At 54.3% G+C, this 17,886-nt stretch overlaps 1 protein-coding gene across 4 annotated transcripts; it reads right to left on the bottom strand.

The window, feature by feature from the left end:
* Positions 1–5,172: 5,172 nt before the first annotated feature.
* On the bottom strand, positions 5,173–16,512 carry GPR137B (G protein-coupled receptor 137B). Of its 4 annotated transcripts, none has more exons than XM_059677739.1 (7): positions 15,889–16,504; positions 12,552–12,601; positions 10,492–10,714; positions 9,310–9,360; positions 7,705–7,833; positions 6,734–6,858; positions 5,173–5,865 (listed from the first exon to the last, which is right to left on the bottom strand). In XM_059677739.1, exons 1-7 carry the CDS (start codon positions 16,255–16,257, stop codon positions 5,754–5,756), a joined length of 1,059 nt encoding a protein of 352 aa, XP_059533722.1. In that variant the 5' UTR covers positions 16,258–16,504; the 3' UTR covers positions 5,173–5,753. The 4 variants fall into 4 exon arrangements, with proteins under 4 accessions (XP_059533722.1, XP_059533721.1, XP_059533724.1 ...); XM_059677738.1 differs by having other exon boundaries at positions 9,310–9,459; positions 15,889–16,498; XM_059677741.1 differs by lacking the exon at positions 7,705–7,833 and having other exon boundaries at positions 15,889–16,512.
* Positions 16,513–17,886: the final 1,374 nt, after the last annotated feature.

The raw sequence follows: 17,886 nt of genomic DNA, 5'->3' as shown, positions 1-17,886 counted from the left end.
CAGTTTGTGAGCACAAGTACCCGCAGAAACCATGGCTTTTCACCCCATGGCCTGGGTGCTGGGGTCATGGAAAGCGTTTGTAAAACAGCACAGCACACACGCAGATGCGAGGGCGCTCTCTTCTAGGGAATATCTGCAGGAACAGAATTGCAAGTCCTGTGCTGTTGTACCCACTGTGTCGTAGGCATGCAAATTAAAGCAAATGTTTCTGCCACCTTTCCTTCTTGTTTCCCCTTTTATTTATTTACTAGTGGCCCGGTGCACGGATTCGTGCATATTGAAAGGAAATTAATTAGAAGAAATATTTTAATATCGCTATTCGCCCTTTCTCTATAATAGAAGTGTCAACCAAATTCACAATCGACAATGACAGATTGAAACATGTGCGATGGGTGCCAGCGAGAGCTTCGTATGTATCGCATATGCGCCAGTCAACGTTTATTTTTAAATTGCCAGTGCGCGTCCTATGTTCCAGTCAGTTGGTTGGACATACATACATACGGTCGGTCACTTAGCCTTTTATATATATAGATTTATTTATTTATTTACTAGAGGCCCAGTGCACGACATTCATGCACTTGGGGGGAGGTGTCCCTCAGCCCAGCCTGCACCCTTTCACAGTCCAGGAGCCCTCAAGGGATGTCCAACTGACAGCTAAGGCCCATTGCCCTCAGGGAGCAAGCCTCAGTTGGCGGTCGGCATCCTTAGCGCTACCGCTGTGCTTGCCAGCCATCAGCCTGGCTTCTGCCATTCGGTTGTTCTGCTGTTGGGTCGATTTGCCTATTAGCCTTTTATTATACAGGATTTATTTAGTGTAAATCCTCACCCGAGGATATTTTTCCATTGATTTTTAGGGAGAGTGGAAGAGAGGGAAAGAAGGAGAGAAACATCGATGTGAGAGAAACACATGGATTAGTTGCCTCCTGCACAAGCCCTGACCAGGGCCTGGGCTGGGGAGGAGCCTGCAACTGAGGTACCTGCCCTTGACCGGAATCGAACCTGGGACCCTTCAGTCGCAGGCTGGCACTCTGACCACTGAGCCACACCAGCCAGGGCGTTTTCCCCTTCAAACACTTCCTCTTTTGAGAGGAGGGTTTGATCATAATTTGGGGAGAAGGGAGAAAACCCTGAGCAGTCGGTGGTTCCTTTGGGTGGGACGGGGCCCTGCCTTAGGGGTTTGCACAGGCCGTCGCCTGGGTCCTAAGGAAGGACCGAGGGGAAGGGAGGCTAAGGGAGGCTAAGACAGTCCAGGCGGAGGGACGAGGACTTGAAACCAGGAAGTCTGCCTGGAGCCTCCTCCCAGGACGCGCGGCATCCGTGACCTCACACGTGGGTTCAGTGCCATTCCACTAAGAAGCGGGGACTCGCAGCATCTTTTGAATTGTACCGCGTCACAGGCTTTTTAAATAGACATGTTTTATTTAATTTTTTGAACAGGTAATACATTCACATGGTTCAAAAACCAAAACAGAAACACTCTACAGTGGAATGTGATGTCTGTCCCCCCTCCCCGCCCCCACAGAGGCCTCTGGCTTTGCTCAGGGTCCCAGCCACACGGCGGGAGGCACAGACACGGCTTTACACCGAGTGGCAGCCCAGACGTGCTGTTTGCTTTTCTCACTTAATTTTCCTTGGCAGCTCCCCGATATCACTAGATAGCTTTCTCTTCGTCTTTTTTTTGTGTGTTTGTTTTTTAGTGACTGCTTGCAATCACTTAACCAACCCCCTATTAGTAACCAGACCTCACGTAGGTGTCATTTCACACGCATGTAATGACGCAGTTGTAGAATTCTGGGGCGAAAGACCGTATGCACTTGTGTGTGTGAAAGGTTTTAGAATGTTGCCCTTCTTAAGGGTCAGTCACCCGTTCCCATTCCCACCTGTCATTCAGACCATGCCTACCCACAACCTCACAATCTAGGTGTCGTCAGAATCTCCGTTTTGCCAGATGCAAAATTACAGGTGTGCGCTTGTAGTTTTATTATAAGTAAGGTCGACTGCTTTTGACGTTTGAGCCGCCTGCACTTCCTCTTGTTTCTACCTCTGGCCCATTTTTAGCCTGTCCTGGAATCCCTAGGAGTCATTTATTGGGACTTTGCTTATGGAGGCTTTGCCATGTGGTTTTATAGTGGTTTCTGGACTTGGAGTCACGCTAAGATTCCCAAGTGGAATCTTCATTCCACAGCAGTAATGTCCCTGTACTTTCTTCTAGAACTTTTATGGTTTAGTGTGTGTGTGTGTGTGTGTGTGTTTAACCTAAATTTTTATTCCTTTCGAGTATATTCTGGCCTAAGGTATAAGTTATGGATGCAACCGAGTTCTTCCCAGATGACTACCCGGTCATTCTGCATCGTTTATTGAAGTTCGTCTTTCCCTCACTTTAGTGCCCAATTTTGTATTGGCAGGTTTGTTTGTTTTCTAAAGATCTCTAACACTGAAGCGTCAGGATCCACCAAAACTGGCTGTGGCCCGGCCAGCATGGCTCAGTGGTTGAGCATTGACCTATGAACCAGGAGGTCACGGTTCAATTCCCGGTCAGGGCACATGCCCAGGTTGCGGGCTCCATCCCCAGTGTGGGACGTGCAGGAGGCAGCCGGTCCATGATTCTCTCTCACCGTGGATGTTTCTGTCTGTCTCCCTCTCCCTTCCTCTCTGGAATCCATAAAAATCAACACTAATAAAAGAGAAAAATGGTAATTGGCGTACGAGCTACCCTTTTCATTGGCTAATCAGGGCTATATGCAAATTAACTGCCAACTAAGATTGGCAGTTAACTGCCAACAAGATGGCGGTTAATTTGCATATGTAGGCACAATGCAGGGAGGCGAAAGGGAAAGCAGGAAGAAGCCCCCTGCCACTGACAGTGATCGGAAACACAGGGGGGAGCTAAGAGCTGGGGGCAGGGCAAAGGCGGCCCTGGGGCCGTCTTTGCCCTGCCCCCCAGCCATGATCGGAGAATCAGGTGCCTTTTCCGCCCTGGCCAGTGATAGCAGAAAGTAGGGGTGGAGCCTGCGATGGGAGCTGGGCACGGTCGAAGCTGGCAGTCCCAGGAGCTAGGGGTCCCTTGCCTGGGCCTAAAGCGGAGCCCACGATCGCGGGGCCGCTGCAGCTGCAGGTCCCCGCTGCCCGGGCCGGACGCCTAGGCCAGAGGCATCCTGCAGGGGCAGGGTCGGAGCCCGCGCGATCACGGCGCCCCCCGCTGCCACTGCAGGTCCCCGCTGCCCGGGCCCGACGCCTAGGCCAGAGGCGTCAGGCCTGGGCAAGGGGCCGATCCTGCGATTGGAGGGTGATGGGGGTCAACGCCTGAGGGCTCCCAGTATGTGAGAGGGGGCAAGCTGGGCTGAGGGACACTCACCCCCCCACACACACCCAGTGCACGAATTTCGTGCACCGGGCCCCTAGTGTATTAATAATTTAAAAAAAGGACATTGGGGTACTTGAGAACAGTAATCGCCATTCCTCGCCTTCTCTGAGCCTTTAGTATCTGAGTCGCTCTGTTGCTGGACTTAGCAGCATGTAAATGAGGAAACTAAGGAAACTTAACCTTCCTTTCCATCCCAATCTGCAACACATCACAGGGTGAACATGGCCATTTACTACAGGAGAAAACAGCCTGACAGTTCTTAACGTCCTGGCTGTGCTTATAATACTTGTGCTTCAGCGTCACCTTTTTAAAGGGGGAGACGAGAAAATTAGGCACGTTTTATCCTTTCCAATAAAAAATAATAGTTCATATAAATACTAGCAGCTTTATCACCGAAAGAGATTATGGCTTTTACCAAATAATGTTGGGCATTTCCATTTTCCTGCCAGTAATAACAGAATAACCAAGTGTTTATATATCATAGGATGAGTATAATCATTATAGGATCTTAGTGATATTTTTATCACTGTTTTTTTATTTTTTTATTTTTTTGGTGGTCAGACATGGGTGGTTTACTTATTTGGGGTTAAATCTCACTGTGTTTTTAAAAAACACATCTACCATTGCCCAGGCCAGTAGCTCATTTGGAGCATGGTCCTAGTGCGCCAGGGTTGCGGGTTCCATCCCAGGAATCACCCAGTGAATGCATGAATGGGGCCATTTCCCGGAAGGGGGCGGTTTTCCAGCTGCAGGATATACAATTATCATATATATTACATGTCACATAAATAAATCTATCTTGGAGTGCTGGAATGGCACTTGTGGTTGGAGAACCAGTATTTCACACCGTGTTTCACTTACACGAGAGACGGCGTAGAAGCAGTTGTCTGCAGCATGTCCCTTGCATGACCGAGTGGCGTCATGAGAGGCAGTATCGAGGGCTTCTCCTACCAGCAGCACGAAGCACACAGCTTCCAGAGGCACTTTCAGAGTGACTTAAAGGGCACTGCCCGGCTGGCGTGGCTCAATGTTGAGCATCAACCTATGAACCAGGAGGTTGCGGGTTTGATTCCCGGTCAGGGCACATACCCAGGGTTGAGGGCTCCATCCCCACTGGGGGGGCGTAGCAGGAGGCAGCTGATTGACGATTCTCTCATCATTGATGTTTCTCTCTCTCCATCTCCCATTCTCTCTGAAACTAATACAAATATATTTAACATAAAATAAAGGGCACTTTTAAATACGGTTGGAAATGGAAGGAACCCTGTTGGGGTTCCAGTCTTGTGGCTCCAGGGCCGGGGTGTTTATTACTGACCCCCTCTGGGACCCTCTCCTTGTTCCTTCAATGTCATGGGCGGTCAGTGGACTGGGAAAGGTGCCTTCTTGCTGCCATCCGAGGCAATGAGTGGATATCACACGTCTTTGGGCTGAAAAACAAGGCCACATCTCTGAACCCAGCAGAGGAGTCAACTCTGTCCACCTTCTTCCCATGATCCTTTGGGTGCAGACATTAGTGTCCTCCTGAGAAGGAATCCCCAACCCTGGGCAACACTGAGATTCTTGGCATCCACTCCCTGGACCTTAACAACCTCTAAGGAGCCCGTGACCTCTAGGTGGTCAGTTGATACTCTGCTACCTTCTACCTCTCACCCTGGGCGCTGTCAGGAGGGTCGCCCAGCGCAGAGCTCAGAATCCAAGGGACCTGGAAAGGTAGGGATCTGAGAAACCCATTCGTCCAAAAGCCTTGAAGAACCCTCAGACCATACACTGTATACTTTTCTTATTTTTCCTCCCATTGATTTTTAGAGAGAGAGGAAGAGAGAGGGAAAGACAGAGAGAAACATCGATGTGAGAGAAACACATCGATTGGTTGCCTCCTGCACGAGCCTGGACCAGGGCCCCGGGCCAGGGAGGAACCTGCAAACAAGGTACGTGCCCTTGACCGGAATCGAACCCAGGACCCTTTGGTCCGCAGGCCGACGCTCTATCCCTTGAGCCAAACCGGCTGGGGCATCTATACTTTTTAAAGTGAATTATGCATCAATGTCTGTGCAAACTAGAACCTGTATTACAGTAACCTCCAAACCCCCTAGTATAGTTTAGCATTATTATTTAAGTTATATAAAATACATTTTTATAAAAGTACAGAATTTTTAAAGTTTAAATTATACCCCTGGAAACAGGCGGCCGGGGCTCCCTTCTTAGTACTAAAATCAGGTTGTGTTGATCTACATTATTGCTTAGCCCTAGGGAGCCAGGAGAAACCTGTAACCGATAAAAATCAAGTCCTATTTCGTGAGGAAAAGTGCCCTAAAGATTCAGCTTTCGTTGCGTCCGTTTTTCTCAAGCTGCTCAACCGAGGAATGTTCCGTAAAGCTGTTAGCTGGTGCTACCCATGGCGTGGCTTGCCAGGATCCACTACCAGGTCCGGAGGTAAAGTCCCCGCTGGTGCCAGGAAGCTGTTCGTCTGCTGTCCCCAGTCATAGTAGTCGGGAGCGAAACTTCAAGAGAAAAAGGGGTATTTCAGCGACGTGAAACACTGACCTTACTATCAATGACTCTGTGTAAACCACCGACAATTCCGAGGATTCTTAAGATGGCTTCTTTTTTAAAAATATATTTTTATTGATTTCAGACAGGAAGGGAGAGGGAGAGAAACATCAATGATGGAAGAGAATCATGGATCGGCTGCCTCCTGCACGCCTCCCTACTGGGGATCGAGCCTGCAACCCAGGCATGTGCCCTTGTTCAGAATGGAACCTGGGACCTTTCATTCTGCAGGCCAAGGCTCTATCCACTGAGCCAAACTGGCTAGGGCTAAGGCGGCTTCTTGAAGCCCATTGTTCCACAAGCCAGTGCTCCGGGCAGCGGCGAGAGGTCCACGCACAGCCTACTCAACTCTAGAGCCCGCAGGTCCAGTGATCCCAGAGCCACAAACCCATCACGGGGGGTAACACAATTTCCTAGCAACGAGCGATCTGAATCCTAACGCGGAGTGGGTATCCTTCGCTGCCTGCAGGTCTGTGCCTGCTTTATCATCTGTGACTACCCCATGGGGCGTTTTTGAGTTCCTACCTATAAACTGCTTAGGCCTTAATCGGCAGGGCTCAGTGGTTGAGCGTCGACCTATGAACCAGGAGGTCACGGGTTACGGTTTGATTCCCGGTCAGGGCACATGCCCGGGTTGCAGGCTCCATCCCCAGTGGGGAGCGTACAGGAGGCAGCCCATCCATGATTCTCTCCTCATTGATGTTTCTCTCTCTCTCTCCCTCTCTCTCTTTAATCAATAAAATATATATTTTTAAAAAGCTAACGAGCCTTTAAGAATCAATCCAGCAGACTCTTTCCCCAGCCTGAGCGAGGGCTCACCTTCCCTGAAGTCCCTGAGGGGCGACGTTCCAGGCAAGGTCGTCGTCGCTGTCGTATCTGCGAGGGTTGTCGAAGAAGTAGGACCTGGGGCTGAACCCGTGGCTGGGGACCATGCCCGGACTGGTCTGGAAAGACAGGGACTGGTCAGCGCGCCTCGGACACGGGGCTCACGGGCAAAGGGGAAGCAAGGTGGTTCTCTTCTGGGCAGAGGCCCCCCCATTCCGCTGCAGAACGTGTCTCCTGCTTTTATTCTGAGGAGGTTCTCTTCCTTTTACCACGTGGACATCTTTCAGAGTTCTGCTGACAACCGTGACGTATCACAGTCTGAACCCCGAGACGAAAAACCAGACAACGCCCAGATTAGCCAAGCGAGATGGTCCCAAATTGCATATAAACCTGTATAATAATAATGTGGGCATTCCCAGCAATTTAAAAGAATGACATTAGCCAGGCCAGCATGGCTCAGCGGTTGAGTGTCAATCTATAAACTAGGAGGTCAATCTATAAACCGATTCCCGGTCAAGGGCACGTGCCCAGGTTGCAGGCTCGATCCCCAGTGTGGGGCGTGCAGGAGGCAGCCGAGCCATGATTCTCTCTCATCATTGATGTTTCTCTCTCTCTCTCCCTCTCCCTTCCTTTCTAAAATAAGTAAAAAACATATTTTTTAAAAATTTAAAAAATGTCAACCAACAGAGTCTGAAACAAAGTTGTTATGGGATGGTCTCTTTCTGGCGTTTGTCTGGTTTCGGTATAAGGGCAACGCTGGCCTCATGAAACGCGCGTGGGAGCCTTCCCTTCAGAGGGCTTAGGAATCCAGGGTCCAAAAGGCTCCGTGAAACACGGCGACGTTCCACATCACAACAGGCTGAAGGCGGCTTTCGATGGACAAGCTGAGAAAAAGGCTCACGGTCCACCTGCGCTTGGAACGGGGCGCGATTTCCTGCAGACACCAAGCGGTTTCCTCTACTCACCAGGCCCCTGGCGGGGTTTCGGACGCGGAAGAAGTACACGACCAGGGAGGTGGGCAAGAGCTCCCACACGAAGAGGACCACCCCGAACACCACGTACCCCGCGTCTCCCAGCTGGTTCTTCAGGTCCGCCTGTGGAGGGAGGGAGGGGTGCAGCCAGGGCCCGAGGGCCGAGGAAATAGGAAAGACAGACAGTGCACCCAAGTCAGCTGCAAAGAGCCCATCCTTTTCCTTCTCTCTCCCGTCGCCTCGAAGCGCGGCAGCCAAAGCTAACCGCCCGCTCGCTCTGCAGAAACTCTGCATCTCGCATTCCATCTACAACATGTCTCAACGGCTCCGTGTTCTTTTTCCGTCCACACGAATGACATGGGCACACGTGGCCACATGTTTTGCTCCTAGATTCTACGGGCTGCAACACACAGTCTCTATAAATAACTATCCCGTAAAAGCTGCAGAATGTAAAGAATGGTGGTCATATTTTAAATGTTATATAAGCTCCCCTGGCTGTGGTGACTCAGTGGTTCAGCATCGTCCCATGGACCAAGAGGTCCTGGGTTCGATTCCCAGTCGGGGCACGTGCCCAGGATGTGGCCTCAATCCCCAGTGTGGGGTGTGGAGGAGGCAGCTGATTAATGATTCTCTCTCATCACTGATGTTTCTCTCTCTCTCGCTCCCTTCCTCTCTGAAATCAATAAAAAAGTACATATATTTCTTTACTGCGATGGCTTCTCTGTGTGTTTCTCTCCCTCAGAGGCCGACAACCCCTGGAGGCAGGGAGGCAGGGAGTCTGTTCTCTCATATCCCCAGCTCTGTCCGGGGCCGGAGAAGCAGTATGTGTCAGGTGAGAGAATGCAAACTCATTCTCGATTTTTCTGAGCTTCTGTGAACAAGGATGCCAGATGATATCTCACGACCTTTGTTCATCTGCTTTATAATTTATGCATTTCCAGAATAGATTACAAAGAGAGAAACACAGTGAGACCACTGGGAAAATGAGCTTTCACGAACACCTGAATGTCCTCAGTCCCCTTCGTCTAGATTTCCTCAAACGCTATTGGTACTCGTGCGCCATTAAAAAAAAGTCTAGCCCTAACCAGTTTGGCTCAGTGGATAGAGCGTTGGCCTGTGGACTGAAGGGTCCCAGGTTCGATTCCGGTCAAGGGCATGTACCTTGGTTGCGGGCACATCCCCAGTAGGAGGTGCGCAGGAGGCAGCTGATCGATGTTTCTCTCTCATCGATGTTTCTAACTGTATATCCCTCTCCCTTCCTCTCTGTAAAAAAATCAATAAAATATATTTTAAAAAAGTCTAACTTTGTAATTTCATGTATTTTCAAAAACTAAATATAACTGGTTTTACCTGTGCAAATTTCACCCTCCAGTAAGACCATTTCCATTTCTACGGAAGCATATGAACTGTAAGGAGAAAGGGCGTGTGTGTGTGTGTGTGTGTTGCTTTCACAGGTACTACATCCGTCTTACAGATGAGGATGCGGTTCCCACACAGGCGACTCTCAAGGTCACCCAGCTGTTTAGGCAGCAAAAGCAAAGAACTTCACACTCTTGCTACGTGGGATGCCGCAGGGGACGCCCCGTCGCGCCCACTGACCTGGTCGGACACGTTGTACCAGTCGTAATCGAAGGAATGCATGTTCTTGCTCTGAGAAAAGGATAAGATGAACAGGTTGTAGCAGGCGCGGGAGGCATACAGCAGGACGACGGTCACGCCGACGGCGGTCACCTGGCACACGGAGGAGCCCTGCAACGCGGGAGCCGTGAGGGGCGCGCCCACTCCAGGTGCGGACACCAGCCTCCTCCCCGACCCCTCCCCCCTCGGGCCGCAGACCCTGCCCCGACCTCGCGTCCCACAGCCCTTCCTAAAACCCCCGGTGAGCTGCCCACAGACACTGCAAAGCCTGGGAGTGGATGTGCAGGTGCCTCCCGCAGGTTAAAACCTGGGCCATTTGCCAGAACAGGAAAGGCGGGTGGCTGGTTGACCGTCTCTTTGTGCTTCCATGTCTCTGGGTCTGTTCATCAGCTTATTTTTTCCTTAGATTCCACACGGGAGTGAGATCATGTGATGCTTTTCTCTGACTGGCTTATTTTGCTTAGCATAATATAGCTCAGGGGGAAGGCTGGGTGGGTGGGTGGGAAGAGGATCAACCAATGAACTTCTGTGCATATATGCATAACCCGTGGACCCAGATAATGGGGTGGTGAGGGCCTGGGGGAAGGTGGGAATGAGCTGGAAGAGGTCAATGGGGGGGGGGGGTAGGAGGATCCATGTAAAACTTTCAACAATAAATATGGAAGAAAAAAAAAGGCTTGGCTGGTGTGGCTCAGTGGTTGAGTGTCGACCTATGAACCAGGAGGTCATGGTTCAATTCCCGGTCAGGAAACATGCCGGGTTGCAGGCTTGATCCCCAGTGAGGGGCGTGCAGGAGGCAGCCCACCCATGATTCTCTCTCATCACTGATGTTTCTCTCTCTCTCCCTCTCTCTCTGAAATCAATAAAAAGGTATTTTTAAAAATAAATAAATGGAGTAAAACGGTGGTTACAACCATGGCCCCTCCAGGCCAGGAGTTCATCCATCCTGCACGCTCCGCTGCCCCGAGCCCCCCACACGGAACGCGCCTCGCACACCAAGTTCAGTGGCCTCCGTCCCTCCCCGTCTGGGCCGCCGCGGCGTGTGGCTAATCATTGGCAGGTCAGGTGTGAAGAGCACGGACCCGGCCGCTATTTTTAGACCCGGGAGAAGGACGGCTCTTGGGGGCCCGTCTGCACCCTCACCTTGGACTCCAAGTAGATGTTGGCCAAGGACATCTTAGAGATCTTGTAGAGGCAGACGGAGAGGGAGACGGCGCACAGCACAAAGAGGGTGTCGTTGATGGCCACGCGCACGGAGACGATGGCTTTCCTCTCCCAGGTCCCCGTCTTCACCAGCACCGCGCAGGTGAGGTTCACCAGCAGGAACACCAGGCTGATGAGCAGCGAGGCCAGGTACAGGGGCAGCCTGGCAGGGGGAGAGGTTAGGGCACCACAGCTGCCCAGTCTGGGCCAATCTGGAAGAACACTGGTATTTTCATGGTGAAGCAGGACGTGCCAACGTTAACACACACTTCTGTTTGTCTGCGTTTTAATCCTCCCCCGAGGATATTTTCCCACTGATTGTTAGAGAGGAAGGGAGAGGGGGGAGAGAGGGAAACATCGATGTGAGAGAAACACATCGATGGGTTGCCTCCTGCACACGCCCCCGACCAGGGCCCGGGCAGGGGAAGAGCCTGCAACTGAGGTTTACCTGCCCTTGACTGGACTCGAACCCTCTGGTCCGCAGGTTGATGTTCTATCCACTGAGCCAAACCAACTAGGGCTTTTTTGTTAGTTTATTTTAAATATATTTTTATTGATTTCGGAGAAGAAAGGAGACAGAGCGAGAGAGAGAAACAGCAATGATGAGAGAAAAATCACTGACTGGCTGCCTCCTGCACGCCCCACACTGGGGATGGAGCTTGCAACCTAGGCATGTGCCCTGACCAGGAATCAAACTGTGACCAGGAGGTTCATCGGTCGACGCTCAACCACTGAGCCACACTGGCCGGGCGACAAACACTTCAGTGGTGGGCTCTGGAGGCGGGCGGTCCAGGACTCGAATCGCAGGCTGTGCCTTAGGAAGGTGCCCGAGCTCTGGAGCCCCAGGCCCGGCCCCGGGCGGCCTGAGGACCGAATGCACGGACGTCACCGTGAACGAGGACGCGCCCGGAGCACGGGCTCAGCTCGGAGCTGGTTCCACGAGCAGCTCACCACCCGCCCCCTGGGAACCCGGGCAACATCAACCTGCGTGAGCCTCGGTGTCATCAACTGAAAACACTAAGTAACAGCAACGCCCGTCGGCTGTGGCCTCTCTCCTCACCCAGAGCCTCTCCTTTCACCAACAGCAAATTCTAGAAAACGGCTTCCTCCACGGGGTCCACGGTCCCCCGCCAACCCCGATCTCTCAGGCCCACGACCGACTCGCCAGCTCAAGGGTGTAACCCTCGCGGCGCCATCTCCCCAACCTGAGCTCCCGCCGCCTCCCGCTCCGAGCCGTCCCGGGGAGCCCCTGCTTCCTCTTCTTCCTCTTCCTCCTCTTGCCCCGAAGTGACCAAGGCACCGGGCTCCCCCGCACCCCCTCTTCCTGCGGCCATGGCTCCTGTATGACCAGGTCATCTCTGTCCAGACCACGTGCCAACTAGCAGGCCATCGCGGTCACCACGGCCACGGCCACGGCCACGCTTAGCTCCTAACGCTCCTCCTCCAGTTCCCAATGACCACACTTCCTCCGTCATTTCCAACTAAGATTTCAGACTCCTGACTGGAGATTTCTATCACACTCACACATACACTCACATACACACACTCCTACCCACATATACATACTCACACACTCACATTCACATATGCACTCACACGTACATTCACACACACATTCACACACACACACACGTACATATATACATACATACATAAACACACATACATTCACACACACATATACACTCATACATTCACACAGTCACACATATATACTCACATTCACATATGCACTCACACATACATTCCCACACTCACACACACTCACACACACACACACACTCATGCACACTCACACATGCACACTTGCACATACATGCACTCACACACCCACTCATACATTCTCATACTCGTGCACACAGACACACGCACACTTGTGTATGCTCACGCACACACACATACACACACACTCGTGCACACTCACCCCAGGAACCTGCCGCCTGTCGGGGCGGCCCCCGCGGAGCCGCTCACCTGCTCCCCCGGGAACCCCCGGCACTTACCGGTACTTGAGTAACTCTGGAGAGTACTTCGACTTGGCCTTGAAGATCACCTGCAACGACAGGACATATGGCGGGTTGGGGACACAGTCAGCTGACACCGCGGAGATGACATCGCCGCTCGGGACTCCCCCCCCCACCCCCAGCACAGGCCCTGAACGTGGCGTTATTACACAGGCGGCGGGCGCCCACACCCACTCTCATTCACAAACAACACCCGCCCCCATCTTGCCTGGTCTCCATACCCTTCTGCAACCGGTTTGCTAACCCCTCGTGACATGTCTGCCACGTGTGGACGCCGAAACACAGCTCTCTGTCATGGTCCTCCCTGAGGCGTGGCGGCCCACCGTATACGGGCCACAGCTGTGTCCACCTACGGCACGGGGGCATCTAGAGATGCCAAGAGTGTGGGCGCTGGGGCTGCTCCCCTGGCTTCGCATCCTGGCCCCACCAATGCGCAGCTGTGTGGTTCTGGCACCATTACCTAACCTCTCTGTGCCTCAAGTCCCTCATTTTTTTTTATTTTTTTTGTTAATTTTCACCCGAGGATAGTTTTCCATTGGTTTTCAGAGAGAGTGGAAGGGAGGGGGAGAGCCAGAGAGAGAAACATCGATGTGAGAGAGACACATGGATTGGCTGCCTCCGACACCCGCCCTGACCAGGGCCAGGGATCAAGCCTGCAACCGAGGCACCTGCCCTTGACTGGGAATCGAACCCAGGACCCTTCAGTCTGCAGGTCGAGGCTCTATCCACGGAGCCAAACCGGCTGTAAAAGGGGATGAGTAACAGTCCGGGTGGGTTTTTGTGAGGATGCGATGGAGGAGGACCTGGGGACACTGCATGCCGCCCCTGCTGCTGCTGCCAGTCATCTCCAACCACGATTCCAAGGGCACAAACTGCTCAGCTGTGACACGGGCGCTTTCTCGAGCATAAAGGGAACCTCCAGTGCCCAAGAGTTAGGCACGCCCGACACATCTGCTATTTTCTCCCGAGGTTCCTCTGTGCGCACTTCCTCCTGACATTGCAGAAGTTACGCAAACCTGCAGGCCTGGGGGCCTGTCACAGCCCACGGTGAGCAAGGCCGGCTCTGGCCGACTCAGCGTGACTCAGGGGTTGAGCGTCGACCTATAAACCAGGAGGTCACAGGTTTGATTCCTAGTCAGGGCACAGGCCTGGGTGGCGGGCTCGATCCCAGTAGGGGGCGTGCAGGAGGCAGCCGATCCATGATTCTCTCTCATCATGGATGTTTCTCTCTCTCTCCCTCTCCCTTCCTCTCCTCTTCCTCTTCTTGCCCCAAAGTGATGAAGGCACCGGGCTCCCCTGCACTCCCTCTTCCTGATGGCTCCTGTACGACCAGGCCATCTCTGTCCTCGTCCAGGCCACACGCCAACCAGCCGGCCATCGCAGTCACCACGGCCACGGCCACACTTAGCTCCTAATGCTCCTCCTCCAGTTCCCAACCCTATATAATAAAAGGCTAATATGCAAATCGACCAAACGGTGGAACGACCAGTCGCTATGATGCGCACTGACCACCAGGGGGCAGACACTGAACGCAGGAGCCTCCCCCTGACGGTCAGTGTGCTCCCACAGGGGGACTGCCGCTCAGCCAGAAGTTGGGCTCACACTGACAAGTGCAGCAGTGGTGGTGGAAGCCTCTCCCAACCTCCTCAGCAGTCGGACATTCCCCCGAAGGCTCCTGGACTGCGAGAGGGCGCAGGCTGGGCTGAGGGACCACCCCCAAGTGCACGAATTTCATGCACCAGGCCTCTAGTAAAAATATTCTGTCTTTTTAAAAAGTAGTATTTGGAGAGATCATACACATTTATTCGTGGACTGGAAAATATGCTGATACGCAGGACTAATAAGAAGGCTTTGGTGTAGATCCATTTTGATATAATAGCTACTAAAAACAGGACAGATGCTATGTCCTCCAAACTTTTAGTCAGGGACTTCCACTACACCAGTGAAATCTATCCTTTTTCTATCTTTCTTTTCTTTTTAATTAAAAAAATACTTTTACTGATTTCAGAGAGGAAGGGAGAGGGAGGGAGAGAGAGAGAAACATCAATGATGAGAGAGAATCATTCATCAGCTGCCTCCTGTGTACACCCTACTGGGGATCGAGACCACAGCCTGGGCATGTACCCCAACCGGGAATTGAACGGTGACCTCCTGGTTCATGGGTCGACGCTCAGCCACTGAGCCACGCTGGCTGTCCCGTGAGGCAGCTCTCAAATTACCCTCGGCAGGGGGCATGCTGGGTGGTGCCCTGCCCTGGGGCAGAGTCCTTGTGGAAACGGACATTTTCGTGCCTGGAAATCACCTGAGAAGCAGAGGCGGCGAGGATGTGGCAGTGGCCATGTTATTAAACTTTATGCCACGCGAAACACAAGTGTTTGCCAAGTACTTTACAAAGACTCCACTTTCATTAACTCCACGGCATGTTCTCCCATTAGCTTATTAACAACACTCCCCATAAAATGACTCCTGTAAAAGCACCCCCGTCAATGTCCGGGCGCACGCGTGGGCCTGACCCCGGCTGCAGCAGCTCAGGGGGCCGGGTGTGGCACTTTGGGGAGGGAGTTAGCCAGTCCTAGCTCAGGGGGGTTCCAGGCTGGAGGCTGTGAATGTCCCATCCAAACAAGGCCCGCCCCTCCCACCTGCTGTCACTCAAAAAAGCCAGTCTGGCCCTAGCCAGTTTGGCTCAGTGGGTAGAGCCTGCAGACCAATGGGCATGAACCTAGTACCTGGGTTGCAGGCTCCCCTTGCCTCTCCCTGCCCACCCCGCAGGAGGAGGCAACCAATCCATGTGCTTCTCTCACGTTGATTGATATTTCTGTCTTTCCCTCTCTCTTCCACTCTCTAAAAATCAATGGAAAAATATCCTCAGGTGAGGATTGGAAAAAAAAAAAGGCATGCAGGTGACCTTTCCAGGCTGGGGTCAGAGGTCGGCGGAGAAATTCTAGAGTTCCCGTCCTCCGGCGGGTACGCTTGCCATCGGTACCAGCTCTGCCTTGTGCAAGAAGATGCTGCCCACGTCCTGCGTGGCGAGGGCCCCACCCCCCTCGGAGGGTGCCTCGCTGGGAGCAGCAGAGACTCACAGGCGGCCTCCAGCCCGCGCCGGCCTCCTCCACCTCTTTCGGGGCTGGGAGGGCATCACCTGAGAGACACAGGCCAGCAGGCAGGTAGAAGAGGCTCGGACGCCCCCGAACCAGTGCCTCTGCCCCCCTTCTCAGCGCCCTGGTTCCGCGACGCCCCCCGCCCACCGCCCCGTGCGCACCGCGCGCCGCGCTCGGCCACCTGCCAGGCGCGGGCGCCTCCCGCTCGCCCCACGCACCTGCGTGAAGTACAAGTTCATGAGCGTGAGCGTGAAGAACTGCAGGCACACGGGGAAGCAGTAGAGCAGCCAGAAGAGGAAGGGGCCGAGCGCGTTGGCCGCCACGAAGTCCCTGAAGTAGAAGGAGAAGAGGACGGTCCGCAGCGAGGCCCAGAGCAGGCAGAGGAAGAGGAAGACGCTCTGGTAGCTGAGCCGCTTGTGGCCGTAGCGCAGCACCAGCCAGAGCTGCGCGTAGATGAAGGCGAAGAGCAGCGAGTAGAAGGCGGTGTAGACGCCGGTGAGGCCGAGCTTCACGTAGGGGGGCACGGCCGGGGTCAGCGTGGGCGGCAGCGAGTCGTTGCGCAGCGGGTCCCAGCGCGGGGCCGCCATCGGGCCGGGGGCGCAGCGGCGCGGCCGGGGGCGCGGGCCTCATCGGGGTGGGCCGTCCGCGCGGGGGTCTCCGCGCATCGCTCCGCCCGGGTCCGGCTGCGGGAGGAAAGACAACAAGGCGACTTCCTCCCGGCACCACATGATGTACGGGGCGGCCTTTGTCTGGGATTGGCGGCGCCGCACCCCCGCCCCGCGCGCCTCCGCACGCACCGCGCGCCCCCGCCCCGCGCGCGCCCCGCGGCCAGTCCCGTGGGCCCACCGGCGCGCCCCACCCTGCGCGTCCCCGCCTCCCCGTTCCGTCCGTCCGTCCCCCTGCGCGTCCCCGCCTCCCTCCCCACCCCCGTCCCGTTCGCCATCCTGCGCGTCCCCGCCCGGCGCGCGTCCCGCAATGCGCGCCCCACGGCCAGCCCCTGGGGCCCACCCGTCCCGGCCCCCACGCTGCGCGCCCCGCCCTCACCCTGCGCGTCTCCGCCGCGCGCACCCCCGCACTTCGCGTCTCCGCCCCGCGCGTCCCCAGGTGCCGCGCCCCTTGCGTCTCCGCCCCGCGCCCCCAAAGCCCCCGGTTCCGCGCCCCCCACCCCCGAACCCCGAAGCCTCTCAGGCCTCCCGACCATCTACCCCTCGAGGACAGAGCTCAGCGTCTCGCACTTTCTGATGATTCCTTGTTGTTTTGCAGAAGTTTAAGCTTTTCGAAAACACCAAATTTTGCAAGTATTTTTTTCCTTTAAAACTAAAACTTTATGGCTCCGTGGCTGCGCACGCTGGGGTGACGTTTCTTTCTAAATTCAGGAATGCCCAAGGCAGGGTTGTGTGCTTGAGGTCCAGTTTGTGAACTCCAAGGAAGGACTGGTCCCAGGGGCGGCCATCGGCTCCTGGAGACCCGCGCCGTGCGCCCCACGCCATGGCACACAGTGTGCGCGGTGGGGACGCTGCACCCCTCGCCTCCTCTCAGTGCACGGGGCGATGGGGGGGAGGGGCATGGGGGGGGCAGTGGGCGCGGGCGTCAGTGGCCAGAGCCGCAGGACTTCCGAGGGAAGTGGCACCGCTCTCTGGTCCTGCCTCCAGTTACAATGCAACCCACCTAGTAGGACGGCCCCTCCTGGACCAACAAGTCCCTGGTTCGCTGTGGCTGAGCGGGCGTGCCCCTGGGGCGCTTCTCTGCCTTGTCCTGGGGGTGCCGCAGTGTAGAGCGCTCAAGGAGGGGACACCCAGCTTCCTCTAGTACCGAAGATAGGGACGCGATTCTTCCTCAACTTCCCAGGTCAAGAAAACTCTCTCCACACTAGCCTCCCAAAACGGAACAAATTCTCATCTGTAACAGGGTCACTTCCTCCGGGAAGTCTTCCCAGACCGCCACCCATCGCCCACTTGGCTTAGGCGGGCTGCACCACCTGTGTCCTCACAGAACATCTCTGCATAATTGTCAGTCTCTCCACTTAGACATTTCCTTAGGACAGAAGCTACCAATGTCTTTCCAGTACTTGCCCGGACATCCCAAACTACCTTTCTGTTTTCTCATCCTGAAGGAATGTCGTTTGTCATCAGAGGCCTGGGCTGTGACGAATGTTGCTTCCATAAAGAGGGCCTCTGAGCATCATATCTCTCTTTCCTGTGGTCAATGGTGTAAGG

This window comes from Myotis daubentonii, chromosome 20 (genome assembly GCF_963259705.1).
Source record: "Myotis daubentonii chromosome 20, mMyoDau2.1, whole genome shotgun sequence".
NCBI classification, from domain to species: domain Eukaryota; kingdom Metazoa; phylum Chordata; class Mammalia; order Chiroptera; family Vespertilionidae; genus Myotis; species Myotis daubentonii.
Note: the sequence above shows the minus strand (reverse complement) of the source record. Positions and strands in the feature narration are given on the sequence as shown.

Coding starts and splice junctions, on each gene's coding strand:
- GPR137B (XM_059677738.1), bottom strand. CDS start 16,257: ATGGCGGCCCCGCGCTGGGACCCGCTGCGCAACGACTCGCTGCCGCCC. Junction 7,834..9,309: donor GGTACAACGTGTCCGACCAG/GTCAGTGGGCGC, acceptor CTCCCTCCACAG/GCGGACCTGAAGAACCAGCT. Junction 6,859..7,704: donor GAAACCCCGCCAGGGGCCTG/GTGAGTAGAGGA, acceptor CTGTCTTTCCAG/ACCAGTCCGGGCATGGTCCC.